General features: G+C 39.6%; 3 protein-coding genes across 3 annotated transcripts; 2 read left to right on the forward strand and 1 right to left on the reverse strand.

Annotated features, from left to right (window-relative positions):
• Positions 1 to 294: 294 nt before the first annotated feature.
• Positions 295 to 2,850, forward strand: LOC132181037 (ethylene-responsive transcription factor ERF053). Its single transcript, XM_059594081.1, has one exon. It carries the CDS (start codon positions 882 to 884, stop codon positions 2,292 to 2,294), a length of 1,413 nt encoding a protein of 470 aa, XP_059450064.1. The 5' UTR covers positions 295 to 881; the 3' UTR covers positions 2,295 to 2,850.
• A 5,378-nt stretch (positions 2,851 to 8,228) lies between these two features.
• LOC132183440 (protochlorophyllide reductase-like) lies at positions 8,229 to 10,659 on the forward strand. Its single transcript, XM_059596878.1, has 5 exons — positions 8,229 to 8,374; positions 8,522 to 8,617; positions 9,228 to 9,762; positions 9,856 to 10,214; positions 10,327 to 10,659. The coding sequence occupies exons 1-5, from the start codon at positions 8,321 to 8,323 to the stop codon at positions 10,480 to 10,482; spliced, it is 1,200 nt and encodes a 399-aa protein (XP_059452861.1). The 5' UTR covers positions 8,229 to 8,320; the 3' UTR covers positions 10,483 to 10,659.
• A 2,025-nt stretch (positions 10,660 to 12,684) lies between these two features.
• Positions 12,685 to 16,113, reverse strand: LOC132183441 (protein STABILIZED1-like). The gene has a single exon (XM_059596879.1). It carries the CDS (start codon positions 16,014 to 16,016, stop codon positions 12,921 to 12,923), a length of 3,096 nt encoding a protein of 1,031 aa, XP_059452862.1. The 5' UTR covers positions 16,017 to 16,113; the 3' UTR covers positions 12,685 to 12,920.
• Between the last annotated feature and the right edge of the window lie 2,326 nt (positions 16,114 to 18,439).

Here is an 18,439-nt window from a genome sequence, read left to right on the forward strand (position 1 = left end):
GGACACAAACAGTTATTTAACTGTTTTTATATTCTCTAAACCTGCCTTCCAATGGTGCCCTCTGATTTTGCCACAGTTGAAAGTTAGAGAGAGAGAGAGAGTGGAAGAGGAAGAGGGGAATTGGAGTGGAAGCGACGAAAAGAAAGAAAGAAAGAAAGAAATCAAGCCGTGTGGGTCCCAAACAAAGCCAACCAACCACGAGACTTATACAAATTCTCTCCCTCTCTCCCCCAAAAAAAAAAAAAAAAAAGCAATTCAAATCTTTTTCTGCTCTCTTATAAACCCCCTCTCATCCCCTGCCTCTCTTTACCTCACACATAAGAAAACTCTAAGCTCCCCTGTTTTCTCATCATTCTCCTCCAAAAATCTCTCTCAAATTCACGCCACCAGTAAAGACAGCACCAATCCATCAAAAAACATCAACACCCAACTGGGATTTCGGTTTTTGCTTCACCCTGAGCTCTCTCTTGCTCTTTCACTCCCCTGCTTTGCTGCTCTGTATTCAGAGATTTGGGATGGGTTACTTGTCGCACATAAACAGTTTTGGTATACGATTCTGTTTTTGGTTCAATCGGATAATCTTTTGAAATCAAACCCAGATTCCAAAATTCGGTCTTCTCTTGTTTCGTTTTTGTTTTGTTTTTTTATTATTCTTTGACTAGATTTGGATCCGGGTATATAATTTTCGTTTCTCTTTTGTATTTGGGGATATCTATTCGTTTGATTCGAATACGTTTCTGTTCTGATACCTATAAATTTGCCTTGGTGACCCATCTCAAATTCTCTTCAGTTGCTTTGTAGATAGATTAGGTTCCGGGTGGGTTTATTATATATTCGATCCTTGAGAGAGAGCAAAGTGGGAAGCTAGTTATCTGTATACGATGGCTGCGGCTAAGAACAGTGGCAAATCCAGGAAGGGTGTTGATGAATCACGCATGATGGCACAAGATTGGGAGATTGACAAAGGCAAGGATCTTGATTTTAGCTCCGAGAGGCGGCGATGGAAGCCAGTTTTTGATGAAGCGTCCATGTCCAATAGGCCTCTCAAGAAGATCCGAAGCCCTGAACGTCAAGACCCAATTCAGTCCTCTGCTTCTTTTGCTCCTTCCTTCTCAATTCCCAGCTCTGTATCTCCTAGTTCAGCTTCTTCTCTAACTCTTTATCCTCCTCCTTCAAGAATCGTGTTTCCTTTTGCTTTTGATGGGTCTCAACAACAGTGTTTGCAGTTTCCCCAACAATTTAGTACCACAACTCTGCCTATGTACCACCCAGCACAGCTGCAAGCACCACGAAACCAGCAGGAGATGATTTCTTTTGCTTCAAATCAACAACATAGCATTGCTTATCCCCAGTTCTTGAGCGGAGACGCAGTGCAAAATCAGCAGCAGCAGCAGCAGCAGCAGCTTCTTCAATATTGGAGTGATACGCTGAATTTAAGTCCAAGGGGAAGGATGATGATGATGAACAGTTTGGGGCCGGACGGCAGGCGGTTGTTTAGGCCTCCGGTGCAGCCTCTAAACACCACCAAGCTTTACAGGGGAGTGAGGCAACGACATTGGGGCAAGTGGGTCGCTGAAATCCGCCTCCCTCGCAATAGGACTCGCCTTTGGCTCGGCACATTCGACACGGCCGAAGACGCCGCCATGGCGTATGATCGCGAGGCCTTCAAGTTGAGAGGAGAGAATGCTAGGCTCAATTTCCCTGAGCACTTTCTCAATAAGGATAATAAAGCAGAGTCCACAGCTCCAAATTCAACTCCCTCTTCTCCGCCAACTCCACATGAAAGTTCAAGGCTAAGTCGGTACTCGAAGCAACCTGAACAAGCTCCACAAGGCCTTGATTTGCAGGCTTTAGATATGGAGATGATGCCGCCGCCGCCACCGCCACTGCCGCCGCAGCAGCCACCGCTGCAGACCCGAGAAGATGTTCCCGACAGTGATTCGGGATTCGAGTCGAGCGAGGCCACGGTGAGTGATGAAGTTCAGGCGGCTGCAGCAGGTGCTGAGATAGGAGAAGGTATTTCACAGACACAGGAACTGGTATGGGGAGAAATGCAAGAGGCATGGTTCAATGCAATTGCAGCAGGAGGTTTTGGACCAGGTAGTCCTGTGTGGGATGATTTGGACACCACCAATAATCTTCTGCTGCATTCACAACTCCCCTTTGGTACTCCAAATTATCAGCAGAATATGAATGACCCTGATCTTCACAGGCAGCAAGGGAACTTTGGCTCAACATCCTGCTCATCATCATCTTGTCCTATGAAGCCCTTCTTTTGGAAGGATCAAGATTGAAAGGTCGGAGAGTTTAATTCCCACCTTTCCTTCTCACTGGTTGCACATTTTACACAAAACAACCCGTGATTCCATTTGAAGCTTCAATAACCATATTAAGATCTTTGAAGCTTCAAAGTTCGAACACTCTTTGGCTTTGACTTCTTCTGAACTTCTAAACACTTCCCAAAACCCCCCACAATTCTTCCTTTTAGATTCTCCTCCATTCCATCTGCTGCAAAAGGCATATTTTTCCCAGCCTTTCAGCAGTTACAGCACAGCTCATTCCTCATAAGCCATGCCTTCTATCATATCATATATGTCTGTAGACTGTAGGAAGCACGTTTTACCTTTTGATGTTGTCATGGACATGCAGTTCTTGGTAGTTGATGTTAGTGCTAGACCAGAGCAGGAGGAGACGGTTTTGTGATCTCCTTCAACTGGTCCGTCCATCAAGAGCTTTCTTTTTCAGCTCCGAGGATGGAAGCAATCTGTGATTCTGTACATTGTTCACTTTTTTCAGTAATAGTTGTAATGATAGATCAAGCAATTTGCAGCATTCTCATTGTTATTATTATTATGTATTATTGATATTCCACTTTTCTCTGTTTTCTTCTTCTGCATAAGCTTCCAAATTTCAACTCAAATGCTGCAAGCTTCAAAGTGTTGGTATTATGCTTGTCTGCAGTGATTTTCCAACTTGATAAAAAACAATTTAGATCAATGATAGCCAATGACTTTTGCCTGCAAGGGAGTGTTAGTGCACTAATATTCCTTTATTACTACGTTAATAAACAATAAGATATTTTTTGAGCGGGGGTAATGTTAAGAGTACTATAACTTTTTATTAAAAGTCCTTTATAAACTGATGTAGCAGTTTATATGACAGTCTGTCACGTGATAGTACACATGACACTTCACACGTTTACAAATTAGCATGGTATTTACTACATCGGCCACTCAAATGTGGACTTCCATGTCGAACTAAGTCTAAGCTATTGTTAGATTTAATCGAAATAAATTGGCACTTCCTCCATAAAATGTGTAGATGAAGTATGAGAATGACATAGAGGACAAGCTTTTCATTGTTCATTTGTCCGATTTATGTTCATCGGATGGATGCCATAACTGCATAAGAAAACACTATCGTGTGTGTAGAAGAAGAAACTAGTACCTCAATCCTAATTGTTTACTTATTGACAAAATAAAGTCTCACATGCCAACTTTACTTTGGGTCTATTTGCTTGTTCGTTCGAGAGACTTAAAAGTGCGTTTAACACTCAAAATATTTATTTGAAAAAAAAAAAAAAGTATCCATTTGATAAAGAAAATTGAAAATGCTTTTATGGGTCTAAAAATGGATAAAACGCACTTTTGACAAAAGTTTAAAAATGAAGTTTTTGCTAAAATAACATTGTTTGTCTTAAAAGCTCTATTTCTCAAACAAGTTGTTAGACATATAAGGCGAGAGCAAGAGCTTTTTATATTGTTCACAAAAATTTGTCCTAAGAACTGTAGATGTGGATTGGTGTCTTGAAATCATTGATAGGATTAATACCAGTAGTCCAATAAAAGGGACAACGCAATAGCTGCATAATTAAAAAAGAACTGAACCTTGGGGCATTTAAGAAGCACCAATGGTTTTCTAGGCCAAGTACAACAATAAAACAAAAAACATTGTTCATTTCCTATGATTACTAAGCAATAGAATGCATAGTGGAGACCATTAGTCAATCACCATGTTCCGCTTAATGTGATTAGCAATAACAATTTGCTTAGTTTTCTGGACTCTTGTAATGGAGAGGGGCGGGGGGGAGGTTGATAACTGACAAGAATCTCTCCATTTTAGGAATTGTTTATCACATCTCCAAGATATATATATATTAAAAAAAAAAATTATTGAATAAAGAAATGAGGGGGCACATACTGAAGAGACAACCTTTCCACTGTTGCACATTAATTAATGCAATGAACAATTAGAGATAGGTCATTGACTGTGATAGGGAAGGTGGGGCCCAGTCGCCGGCCCATGAGATCATCCACATTTCTTATTTGTGACGGCACGATAACCATGAAACTCTTCTTAAGAAAATGACATTATTAGGAATGATGATCAAACATGATATGCTTTAGAAATGAGGCTGGTGATTAAACAAAAACTAATTATCTAAGATGATGGAGCAGTCAAGGACCGGCTAATTGATGATTAAAGAGATTTCTTTCTTTAAAGAATGAATTTACCTTATTAAATTGACATCTCTCTTTTAAATCTGTAAAAATACATGTGAAAATCATAAGTTTTAATGATATATATTGGTTTAGAGAGTTGTTTCAATTAGGATGTTGATGTAAAACTCTTTTCTTTTTTAGCGATTAATAGAAGTATTTTTAATTTAAATCAATCTTATGGACTTTTTCATTAATTTTATCCCAACACTCACTACTCATCTCCGAGCTGCCAACAGTTGAGTCTCCAAAACCAATCAAGAAGGGAGATTCATCTCTGAGCTGTCAACAGTTGAGTCTCCAAAACCAATTAGGATGTTGGTGTAAAACTCATTTTTTTTAGCGATTAATAGAAGTATTTTTAATTCAAATCAATTTTATGAACTTTTTCATTAATTCTATCCCAACGCTCACTACTCATCTCTGAACTGTCAACAGTTAAGTCTTCAAAACCAATCAAGAAGGGAGATTCAATGGTTTTACTAATTGGTATTTTGTTAAGAGAAGATAAATTTGTTTGGTGTTAAGGGTTATATTATTTTTTAGTGTTTCAAGTTAAAATGTCTACTTTTTATTGGAGGGTGCAAAATACCCAATTTACATTACGACCTGATTGAAAAAAAAAAAAAAAAAAAAACTTTGTCCTTTCTTTCAACCAAACCTAAAATTTGATGTCACAGTTTAGCTGCTATCGTTTTCCTTGTGCATAAAAATAAATAATTTAACATGTGAATTAATTAGTACAGATTTTACTTGGCTGGGCATGGATGTTTTGATTTTAAAATGAATTTTATAGTTACACAAAATAAAAAATTGGATTTGGTTATAGAATTCAAAATGATTATGACTACCATATTATTATAAAATTATGAAACTCAACCGTTTTCCAAGTTCTTAGGGCATGTACAGAATATCCTGCCCTTTTTCAATAAAAAATAAAAAAAATAATAAAAAAAAAGAGGGAAACCAGATGAAACGTGTGCAAATTGAAGCCAAGTAAACTGAAATTAAAGGCTAATAATTAAGGCTAATCTGGGGTATGGCTTCCAATTCTTACAACTTACTCCGACCAGTCACCTAGAAGAGTGTTTGGGAGAATGCTACACTTGAGGAAACTATTATACATATTTTGTGGAGTTGTTCATCAGCGAAGGATGTTTGGAGGCCAAGTAGCAAAAGATATCAGGAAGATGTATGATAAAGTATGATGAATTCAATCTATTGGCAGTGAAAAATAAGGAAAATATGGTTTTAGAGAAACACAGTAATACGAAGAATAATTGTAAAAGATGACATGCTACAAGTTGTGAAATCCACCGACCACAATTGGAGCAAATATGGTCAATTAGTGGAAGACACACAAGGAGTGCTCAATGGGATGAATAGTTGGTGCATATGTCATGTTAGATGAGATGCAAATTCTCCCGTTCATAGTTTAGCCAAAGCAACAATTAAACAAATTATAAATGATGTATGGATGGTAGAAATTCTTAATTGTATTTATGATATTGTTCTGTTAGAGCAACATGTTTTTTGATTATGAATGAAATTATTAACCTAAAAAAAAAAAAAAAAAAAAAGAAGAAGAAGAAGTCAAGGTCATATACATATTTAGGTCAAATGAATTATGTAATTTATTAGTTTAATTGTATACTTTAATATATTTAAGTTAATAGAAAATAGTATATTTAATCATTTATTAATATTTTCACACTTCATTTCATGCATGGGTTCAAACGTTCCCTTAATAAATGAGGCTTAATATGTTCGAACTAAGGACTTTTGCTCAGATACCAAGTTAAGCTACCAAGTAATGTTAAATGTCACCCTCATGCCCTTCTTGTATCCTACCAAAACTGATGTGACTTTTAAAATGACCATTGGATCAAAATCCATTAGTAACCTATCATAAATTAAATGATAATTTTAAGAGTTACGTCAATTTTAAGATGATGCAAGGAGGACATTGGTATTCCTTTTAGCATTATTTTAAATCACCACTTATCCAGAAGCTATAAGAAGCGGTGAATTTAATTACTTAATTGTTTTAAATGTTAATAATTACTTTTAATTAAATGATTTAAATTTTTCCATACTTCCACCTTTAAAAGATTCTTAATTTTTCCTTAATTCATTGATGTCAATAAGTGTACGTTGAGATGGTAAAATATAGATAATTTAATCAAATCAATTTAAGAACTCTACTATATATAGAATTGACCTAGAAAATTTAGAAAATCTTTCTTGACACGTAATTCCTCATATTTTCATCTCACCCTTACATGGTTTGACGCAAGCCTACTCTTTCAAAGGGGAAGAGAAACAAAACAAGCACAAGTCTAGGAACCACTTAATTGATTAAAAAATTAACTTAGTATAGGACTAATTGTTATCAAATTTGCCTTTTGTAGCCGCTAGTTTTTTATGTGTTTCTTGTAAAGCTATATGGGACGGGAAACAGGTGCAATAAACTGCTCGTATTGCGCATATAATACAAACAATTAATTGGACTAGATCGAAATCCTTGTTATATTTGGTCAAACTTGAAGTAGATTATTCCTATAGTCAAATGCAAATGTCTAGGTCGAGTTAGAAAAAGTAATTGGTTGATAAGTGGTCCAAACTTAGAAGGTTTAGTTTAAAGTTTTCAACAAAATGGTCTGCAATTGTTGGTTTGTCACTACCTACTTTTACAAGTGCTTTATGTCAAACGTGATGCACGTTAATATATCAAACATTTCTTCGTACCACCGCCATGTCTTATTCCAATGATTAACTAAAATCATCTCAATACTTGTATCAAGAGTAATGGGTATACAATACACTCTCATGGGAGCTTTCATCTTTTTGGGCCGGCGGATGTAACAATATTTATAAGCCTTTGAATAAATCCTTATTAAAAAAAATGATATGGCTGATAAGCACTAATATGACTGATAAGCATTGTCACATTAACCCAATAAAAAAAATGTAGAATATAGTATTTCTTTTTTATAATTGGGCTCAGCTTTGTTATGCATGAACCCACTACTTTATATTTACTCTTTTTTTGGTTTTTTGGGGATTTTTTTTTTTTTTTTTTTTCTTTTCTACATGATGAAGCTATACATAGGATTATGTTGTATTAACCTGCAAATAAATCTCAACCGCTTGAGTTGTCTCACACCCAAATGCTAGGTCAATTGGAAAATTCGATACTCAACCAACAATGAACGGAGTATATATATATACTCACTTTCCAATTGAGACGATTTCAAGATACAAATTATAATCAGATTATTACGATGCCTGTGGATGCTAATTCTCACATTTGTTTCTTACTAGAGAATTAAGGTTTATAAGTAATTCTATAAAAGTTTCAAATTAACTAATTGTTTTGAAGTGGTAGCGTAGATGTGACTAACTTTTTTCTTTGGATCGTTATAAAATAGTATTAGAGCAACTAAATAAAGCCATGTACTTGGAAAGTGCCCACATCAGCATGTGAAATATAATAGGATGAGCATGAGCATTCTCTGAGGCCCGGCCCATGATTATTTCTAGAAGGCTCTGGATGGCCAAGAGGCCCCAACCAAGTTTGCATCAACCCAAGCTAAACATCTAAAAGAGAATCCAAAACTCAAAATCTGATTGGATACTAGAAGTCCACGTGGCTGGCTAGTCAGCAACGCAATAATTATCTTATCTCTCGTAACAGAAGAGAGAAATAATATCACTTCAACATCCCACCTCGAAGTGTCCCTCTTACAACATTACAAAGTTTGCAGCACTTGGCACTTGGCACATAATAGAACTTCAAAGGAAAAGCTCAGACAGTATCCATGGCTTTCCAAGCAGCCCTTTCCCTTCCTTCTGCTATCTCCATTCTCAAAGAGGTACACTTGTACCAAGCTGTTATCATTTCATTTCTGGGAAATCTTTTGTGGGTTTTTTATGCAAAATTAACAGCTTCTTGGAGATTCTTTGTTTGCCTTCTTATTTTTCATGCAAGGTAATTTTCTTCTTCTTCTTCTTCTTGGCAGGGGAAGTCTAATATTTCTCTCAAGGAGACAGGCCTGTTTGGAGTTTCAGTCTCAGACCTCAAAGCTGAAATCAAGTCTCCTCTGTTAAGGAGCCAGGTGCTAGATTTATCACTTACTCTCTCTAAACTAATTTCCTTCTTCTTCTTTTTTCTTTCCCTGACCTACTCCTAAGATTTAGTTCGAAAATGCTGTTCAATTCTTGCTGTGGAAGTGGCATAAGCACGAACCCTGGGAAATCAAATCATTCCCTTGCTTGAGACACTGCAAAGACTAAGGCACGAATTAAGCATTCATAGAATGAATTCGGAAGTGGGGGGAGTCAACAAAGATGACAAAAACTCTTGATTTCATAAAATGATTTTCTTCTCATTTAGATTCCTTATCAATACATGATCTTTTTCTTGGTTTTGTATGCATAAATATAGGTTTGAATTCATCTGGTTATGATGTGAAATACACTCAACCACACAGATTATCACATGGTAACATGATTTCAAAGCCACTTCCCTTTAGCCCACGACTGTAGATAATACGGTAAAATCGAAAAGAGTAATGGTACATAAAAATTTGCTACAAACTGGTTTGTAGCTAATTCATACAAATCACAAAAGTTATACAAATGTTAAGCTTAACCGTGGATTCCCAGCAATTCAAGATGGTAGGTTATGTTTTTGTGGTGATACAAATAAAGGGATTTCATTTGCAGGAAGTTGGAAAAAGGAAACTGCAAGTTGGAACCATTAGAGCCCAAACAGCAACGACAGCTCCAGCAATCAAACAGGCTGCACCAGAAGCAAAGAAAACTTTGAGAAAAGGCAATGTGATAATCACTGGGGCATCCTCCGGGTTGGGCCTAGCCACAGCCAAGGCTTTAGCTGAAACAGGGCAATGGAACATAATTATGGCATGTAGGAATTTCCTCAAGGCTGAGAGAGCTGCTAAATCAGTTGGCATGGCCAAGGAGAATTACACTGTTATGCATCTCGATCTTGCCTCCCTTGACAGTGTCCGGCAATTCGTAGATAACCTCCGTCGTCGGGATACACCGATTGATGTGCTGGTTTGCAATGCTGCTGTCTACCAACCCACGGCTAAGGAGCCGTCTTTCACAGCTGAGGGATTTGAACTGAGCGTAGGGACAAACCATCTGGGACACTTCCTCCTTTCCCGGCTGCTGCTTGATGACCTGAAGCAATCAGATTACCCATTCAAGCGTCTCATCATTGTTGGCTCCATCACAGGTAATAGATGTTTGATGGAAACAATTTAGAACAAATTTTCACAATGACAAGATATGTATTCTAAATGTGGTTTTGCTATGTATGCAATTCTAGGTAATACAAACACCTTGGCTGGAAATGTGCCACCTAAGGCAAACCTTGGGGATCTGAGAGGTCTTGGAGGAGGCTTGAATGGACTAAACAGCTCATCCATGATAGATGGAGGAGATTTCGACGGTGCCAAGGCCTACAAAGACAGCAAAGTCTGCAACATGCTCACCATGCAAGAATTCCACAGGCGCTACCATGAGGAGTCAGGAATCACCTTTGCTTCTCTCTACCCTGGTTGCATTGCTACAACAGGCTTGTTCAGGGAGCACATACCCCTCTTCAGGCTTCTCTTCCCTCCTTTCCAGAAGTACATCACCAAAGGCTATGTTTCTGAAGAGGATGCTGGGAAAAGACTTGCACAGGTCACTTGAAATCTGCATAATGCAAAGATGAACATATACATTCATAATACACTCATCTTTTTTAATGAAGTTGTGTGTTGAACACAAACTAAATGAAACTTTGGTCGTTCAGGTTGTGAGTGATCCAAGCCTGACAAAATCGGGTGTTTACTGGAGCTGGAACAAGGATTCAGCCTCATTCGAAAACCAGCTTTCCAAAGAAGCCAGTGATGCGGAGAAAGCGAGAAAGCTGTGGGAGATCAGTGAGAAGCTAGTTGGATTGGCATAAATGAGAAGCTAAGGATAAATTTTCTCAACAATTTAGTCAAATGATGTATCTTAGAGAGTCTCCAGCTTAAGTACCCCAGAGATGTTTCCCCTTGCAAATGTAGAAAATTTGAATTTGCATGAGACAATAAACCTATGTATATACCTGAAGATGGTCTCTCACAGTTTCTCATTTCTATAGCTAAACTTTGTTTATTAGAATAATTTCTTAAGTAAATATGTAAAGTTTCATAATGCATATTTGCTTCAGAAAGCAGCAATATGATATGAGAGTAATGAAGGTGTTGATAACACAGATCATTAAAATTGCAAAATTTGAATGTTAATTTGTTGCATCAATAAGAGAAGAATTGAAGCCCATTTCAAAGCAGAAAGAGGAGCAGGGAAAACTGGAAAAGTTTGGCTACTACACAAACCCATTTCAGTTGGAAAAGTTCTCACAATTAATCAGAAGATCATTTATAAAAACAACGTAACCAAAATCTAAAACCTTGCATGAGAGATTTCAAAGAAAAGCATTCATTCAACTAAGGAAAGTTTCACTTATCTCATGTAATTGTAAGTACCCTTTTAACAATTAAAGGGAACAGTTTGGCTCAAGCATTCCACAAACAGAACTAGAAAATCCAAGAAGTTGGATCATTCAGATGCAAGATTACATATTGGGAAAAATATAATTTAGCTCTCCAAACTACCAACCATTATCATTTTAGTCATTTAATGTTCAAAAAATGATAAAGTAGCCTTCAAACTATTAAAAAATTACAATTTAGCCACTCTGTTAGTCAACGCTGTCAAATAGGATAAAAAATGCAAAACGACATCATTTTTTGAGATTAAGTTACTAAAATGCATTTTTGAAAAAAAAAAAAATCAATTTAAAAAATACCCCCTAAAAACAACGTAATTTTGTAAAAAAAAAAAAAAAAAAACTAACTAAATGTGGTTTAGGGGTGCTCGCCGGCCACCCCCATACCTGTGGGGTGGCTGCCCAACCACCCCTAGGCCATCCACCCATGGCCTAGGGGTGGCTCGCCGGCCACACCAACATTTTTTTTTTTTTTTTTTCCAAAACGATGTCGTTTTGGGAGGTATTTTTTAAATTGATTTTTTTTTTTAAATAAAGGTATTTTAGTAACTTAACGTTGTTAAAACAACATAGTATTGAATTTTCATCCTATTTGATGGTAATGACTAATGGACTGGTTGGTAGTTTGGAGGCTACTTTATCACTTTTTGAATATTAAGGGGCCTAAAATGAAAATGGCTAGTAATTTGGGGGGTTAAATTATATTTTTCCCTTGCATATTTTACAACTCAAATTCTGAAAGTTGTATACAAAATTTTCAAATATAGAAAAGCTCTATCTCACACAAAGAAGCACAAGGAACATAACAGCAACAAAGAAAGCCAATAAATGTATGCTTACACTATATACTACCCATACAAGTTACAAAATAACAAATACTATACGACCAATTACATGAAGCTTTTTAGAGACTTCAAATTCTGTCACAGAAAATACAAGGAACTCTACCATCCCTAAAGCTGCTACTTTTCTATGGCATGTGCATGTTATATGTTATGGCTGTGGGTAGCCCTGCTTGACAATAACATTATAAACATCCACAGGTAAGTTTGACCATCTCCATCAACCACCAAGTTCGCATAGAACGGAGAAGCCAACCCATAATTAGTAAGAGATGACAAATCCAAATCTTTAATCGCCAAATGGCCATTAACATACACATTGAAATACAGCAAACCATGCGAAATACTAGCATGTAATATTAAATATCACAAAAATGCAACCGAACAAGATACTTAAACCCTCCCATCACCGGAAACACCCATGTAATATTGACATCAGGAATTGAAGCATTCCTACTAACTAATCACTTGGTCTGTATTATACCCATTATCAAGAGCAAACTCATGGTTCGCCCCGCCCCGCCCGTCATCTCCCACACGAAACACAAACATGTAACAAATGTATAACTCATCACAAAACCTACCAATCACTGTCACTCGAGCCTTGAAGTTCAAAATTCACCTTCAAAACATAAACATAAACATAAAATCACTTGTTGATTATTCAGTAAAGCGATATGGTATTGAGATGAACTAATAAATGTTACACCATACCTAGCCGACGAACAAAGGCAGAGAAACATACAGCACAGAAAGATAATACATCAAAATATAGAGGAAAATAACAGAAGCTCCACTGTAATAATTAAACAATTGACATAAGCGAAGCTTAATCATCAATTTCAGTGCTTCAAAACATTTATGTGGGGAAATGATATTATCATTAAAGCTTTTAAGGTATAAGTAACACAGACTAATTTAGATAAGAGGCGGACAGTCCAAGTCTATCTCTGCATAAATACACATTTCGAGTACCTAAAAAGAAGAGAAGATTGCAAGGCTACAGGCTTACTGACAACTAGTGTTTGCTATTCTATTCTCAGCTGCACTCTCTTCCATCCCAAGTGTAACAACTACTTTCTTCAGGATGGCTTCAGTTGGTTGGTGTGAATTCTCCACAGCCTTCGAAATTGCTTGCCATTTCTCACCATGTTTAGGTTCTGCAGCAATGCATCTCTTTAGCACATCCTTCTGGTTCTCCTCACTCCCATGCTGAAGTTCGAATTTGTAGTATAATGCCCAGAAATCACCAAAATCTGGCGCAAGCGTCACTGCCCTGTTGAGCCAAGTCCTAGCTTTATCCACCTTCCTGTCATGCCAGAACAGCTTGGCTACAGCAGCAATGACATGGGGATCATGATCACATTTCTTGAGAGCATCCATACTCTTGGATTTACGTTGAGGCCGGGGGACCATCTCAATAGAAGCCGCCCACAGAATACCACTATTGGGACATTCCTGCAATGCCTTCGCCATCAATATATCAGCTTCCTTCTTATTCCCATGCCTCATTTCAGCTCGAACTGCCGCCAGCCAGAGTTCAGGGTTCTGGGGATTCTTCTTCCTGGCCATGGTGAGGAATGCTCGAGCTTTACTCAGCCCATTCATCTTTTCCTCCAGATTAGCAAGAGAAAGCCAAAGGTGTATACAACTAGAGCAGTGCTTCAGACCCAACTCGTAAGCTTCCTTAGCTTTCTCCAAGTGACCAAGCCTCTCCTCTAGCTGTCCAAGCATCAGCCACAACTTGAAGAACGAAGGGAAGCGTTTCAACCCTTCGTCCAACAACCTCCTCTCCTCCTCAGTATTCTTCAACTCTCTCTCCACAATGGCCGATTTCATCCAGACTCTCTCCGTCCCTCCTCGCTCTCGGGCCTTAGCAAGAAGCATTCTAGCTCTCTCAGGCTCATGATTCTCAAACTCAAGCTTAAAAGCCGCAAGCCAAATCTCCTCCGAATTGGGAATCGCAGCATAAGCTTCCTGCAGGATTGCTCGTGCAGCAGGCACATCCCCAGCAAGCCACTTCTCCTTGGCACCCATAAGCCACAAAACCTCGGCCTGTGGCCGGTAAGTAACTGCCTTACGAAGCAAAGCATCAAGAGACTCCCTAGTCCCATGGCTCTTCTCAAGCTGCGCAGCTTTGAGCCAAATGCTCTTCTTGGTCAAGAACACACTTAATGCATGAGCATATATAGCTCTAGCCGTCTCAATGGACCCCCGTTTCTTACACTCCTCCGCATCTGCCACCCATGTCCTCTTCCTATCCTCCTCCTCCACTCCAATCCCAATTGTATTCCCAATAATAGCCCGGCAAGTCGCCACGGACCCAGCACGCTCCGCAGCCTCGGCCTCCTTCATCCAAGCCTCCCTATCAATCTCCAACCCCTCTCTCTGCAACGCCCTTATACCTCTTTCTATGATCTTCCCCACCATCCCCGTATTCCCATTGGCCTCCTCCAACTTCGCCGCTGTTATCCAAATCGCAGGCTCCTTTGTCAGCCTCTCTCTCGCCCTATTCAACACCTTCCTCGCACTCTCATACGTCTCCAATCTTGCCAATGCCAACCACAACTCCACGTGCAAGGGGCAACACTCCACAGCCCTGTGCAGCAACAACCTCGCGTCCTCCTCGTTCGCAAGCTCAACCACTGCCTTCCAGAGCCGAACCGAGTCTGGTATGTGCTCCAAACCTTTCCTCAACACCTTGCTCTTCTTGTTCACATCGTCATGTTCCAATTTTGCCGCTTGCAGCCAGAGCTTGACTGAATTCGGTATCATTTTCACCCCTCTGGCAATGACCGCCTTAGCCTCGTCGGGGGTCGCCAGCCTACAGGCCTCCAGCCACACGTCCTCGCTATTCGGACACTCCTCACAGCCCTTCTGCATCAGCTGCCTCGCAGCCGCAATCCTCCCAGCGACCTCCTCCAGCCTTGCCGCTGCAATCCACCCCGGTGGGTGATTCCGATTCGTCTGCGTCACGCTCTTGAGTAACAATCGAGCCTTCTTGATGTCCGAAATCTCGGCGTCGCTCGTGATCTTCATGCTCTTCAAATCGGTGAGATAGCCTTTCGGATCCACGACGGTTTGTCCTGACACCGAATCTGACAACCGATCGAGTTTCAACGACAGCACTGTGCCTCTTCCTTCGCCGACGGCGGTCAAATCCGTGACCGGAGTTTGCGACCAGGGCGTCTCGGTGCCGCTGGCAGAACGGCTCTTCGGGTCCAATGCGGTGACGTGCTCTTTCTCCTGCCGAGCTTTTTCCAAAAGAGTGTCTGGCACCGGGACGAAGCTCTCGAATCGCTTCTTCTTGTTCCGGAGTGAGTAGTCTCCGATTTCGGGGATGCTCTCCCACTCCTGCGCCGATACAGTGTACAGCTTCCTCTTGAGATCGGCAAACTGCTCGGTGATCTTCGGGTTTGAAGCTCGGTACTTCTCGATCTCCTCCTTCAACCTGGCTTCCCTCCGGTCCTTTCGGCGCGAGTCCATGCGCTTGTCGATGGCCTCCCAAACGGCGTCGGCCTCCTTGTCGTCCTCGTCGTACTCGGTGGAGGCAAAGAGACCGACATCGTTTCCTTCGAACTCGTCGAATTTCTGGTTCTCGTCATACCCCTTGTCTTCGGCGTCGTCGCCACCGTCGTCGTCCTCGTCTGGCTTCCCGCGGCCCCGGCCCTGCCCGGGAGGCCCGCCGACGGTGGCGGCGGATCGGTCGGGGAGGTCCGGGGCAGCGCGGGCGGGTCCGATATCGGATCGGGTGGTGAATCCCGTGGCGCCACGGCCGAGACCAGCGACATAGTTGGGAGGGGGCTTGGAGTTGAGGAACTCGAGCTTGGGCTTGGAGGGAGGGATGGAGGGAGGCTGGGTTCCACCGAGGAGAGGGACGCGGAGAGTGAGGGTGGAGAGCGGGGTGACGTGAAGGCGGGAGAGGAGGACGGCGTCGTGTTGAGGGGGTAGAGGGTGGGAGTGGGAGAGGGAGAGGCGGTGGAGGAGGTGGGTGGGGATGTGGGTGTGGTGGTGGATGGAGAGCTTGAGGGAGTGGAGGGTGGTGGTGGATGGGTCTAGGGTTAGGGTTAGGGTTTTGTGGTTTGGGAGCGTGATGAACACCATGATTATCGATCAAACTCTGCGTTTGGATTTGGGGCAGTGACTGGAGTGAACCCAAACGGTTCAATCGGACGTGTTTGTCACTATTCCTTATAGATTTGTGTTTTGTGAAGTCATGAAGGATATCTAATCTATTATATATTGGGGAGTTTTAAATTGGAGAGTCTAAGAGTTTGACACGTGGCATTCAATAAACACGGTTGCACACGTTTTGTGTTTTTTTTTTTTTTTTTTTTGGAAGAGAAAGGCGTGAAGTGTGTGTGTTTTGTTTCAAACTACCTTCTTTCTCAATCTCAACTGCCATCAAACATTATTTAAATGCCATCAAACATTATTTATCTCCACATTATCTAATATCTAATCTAATCTAATATCTAATATAATCTAAAATCAAATCTTTAATATCATTTAATCTAATCTAATATATATAGGGGAGTTTTAAATAGGATGGCATAAAATTGCGACATGTGGCATTTAAAAATACTGCCAAGTGTCATTTTAATATCTAATATATAATAAGAGAGTTTTTAGGAAGAATGAGTTTTTAGGAAGAGAGGTTAATATCATGACATGTGGCGTCCTTTTATGAAGACAACTGTCCAAGTTTAAGGGTAAAACAATTGTTTAGTTTTTTTTTAAAACCAAAACAAGGCTTTGGTGATACGTTGTGCATTCAGTTATTTTTTCAAAACAACATTTCTAATAATAGAGCGTATCCAATAAACAGTAAATCAAACTTCTTTTCCATACCTCTCTCCTCACTCTGTTTCTCTCCCAAACGTCTCTGGCATGCGGTTATTCCTTCCAAGCCTTCAAACTCCGGCACCACTTTCTCTGCATTCTTAGCGTTGGCTGACCACTACGAGCCACTGGCAAATCTAATATATAATAAAAGAGTTTTTAGGAAGAGAGGCTAATATCATGACATGTGGCGTCCTTTTATAAAGACAACTGTCCAAGTTTAAGTGTAAAACAATTGTTTAGTTTTTTTTTTAAACCAAAACAAGGCTTTGGTGATACGTTGTGCATTCAGTTATTTTTTCAAAACAACGTTTCTAATAATAGAGCATATCCAATAAACAGTAAATCAAACCTCTTTTCCATACCTCTCTCCTCACTCTACTTCTCTCCCAAACGTCTCTGGCATGCGGTTATTCCTTCCAAGCCTTCAAATTCCGGCACCACTTTCTCTGCATTCTTAGCGTTGGCTGACCACTACGAGCCACTGGCAAATCTAATATATAATAAGAGAGTTTTTAGGAAGAGTGAGTTTTTAGGAAGAGAGGCTAATATCATGACATATGGCGTCCTTTTATGAAGACAACTGTCCAAGTTTAAGTGTAAAACAATTGTTTAGTTTTTTTAAAAAACCAAAACTTTGGTGATACGTTGTGCATTCAGTTATTTTTTCAAAACAACGTTTCTAATAATAGAGCGTATCCAATAAACAGTAAATCAAACCTCTTTTCCATACCTCTCTCCTCACTCTGCTTCTCTCCCAAACGTCTCTGGCATGCGGTTATTCCTTCCAAGCCTTCAAACTCCGGCACCACTTTCTCTGCATTCTTAGCGTTGGCTGACCACTACGAGCCACTGGCAAATGTACTCAACTTGATTGTCAGGGTCGTTTGAACTGCTTTCTTTATTGGTTTGGATCCTCCACAAACCAAAAGTTTCGGCATACTTAGCAGACTGCATTGTTTTATTGAAATTTGGGATTATGTTGAAGTGTTTCGCGTAAGATTCAAGGTAGTCGATAAACTGATATTTTGTAGGATATTCCGAAAACTCCTCCATGAATGGAAAGTTGGGTAGTTGGCAAAATTGTTGGGGAGACGAAGCTTGAGGCGATTTTGCCACAAAGAGGCAAAGCAATTTGACAAAGCAATAAAAGAAGCAAAGCAATCAGAAATTAAGAGAGAAAGAAAAAGATGAACCATTACGTTTTGCTCATCCAACCGAGTTTTGAAGGTTCCTATTTTTTTCACTTAAAGAAATTTGGATTTTTTTTTAAAAAAAAAAATAATAATAATAATAATAATTCTTCATTTGTGATATATATTTCGTTAATTGTTGGTGTCAATTTGATTAGGAAAATTACTCTTTTCAAATTCGTCAGCTTTGAACTTGGTTTAAAACACCATGTTTCACACTTTCACTCAAACACCACTTCCCTTCTTTTTCACATATAGAAATTTGGATTTTTTTTTTTTTTTTTGGTGATATATATTTCGGTAGTTATTGGTGCCAATTTGATTAAGAAAATTACTCTTTTCAAATTCGTCAGTTTTGGACTTGGTTTAAAATACTATGTTTCACACTTTTACTCAAACACCACTTCCCCTTTTTTTCACGTATAAAAATTTGGATTTTTTTTTTTTCCTATTCTTCATTTATGATGTATATTTCGGTAGTTATTGATGCCA

Source organism: Corylus avellana, chromosome ca5 (assembly GCF_901000735.1).
Source record: "Corylus avellana chromosome ca5, CavTom2PMs-1.0".
In the NCBI taxonomy this organism is placed as follows: Eukaryota; Viridiplantae; Streptophyta; class Magnoliopsida; order Fagales; family Betulaceae; genus Corylus; species Corylus avellana.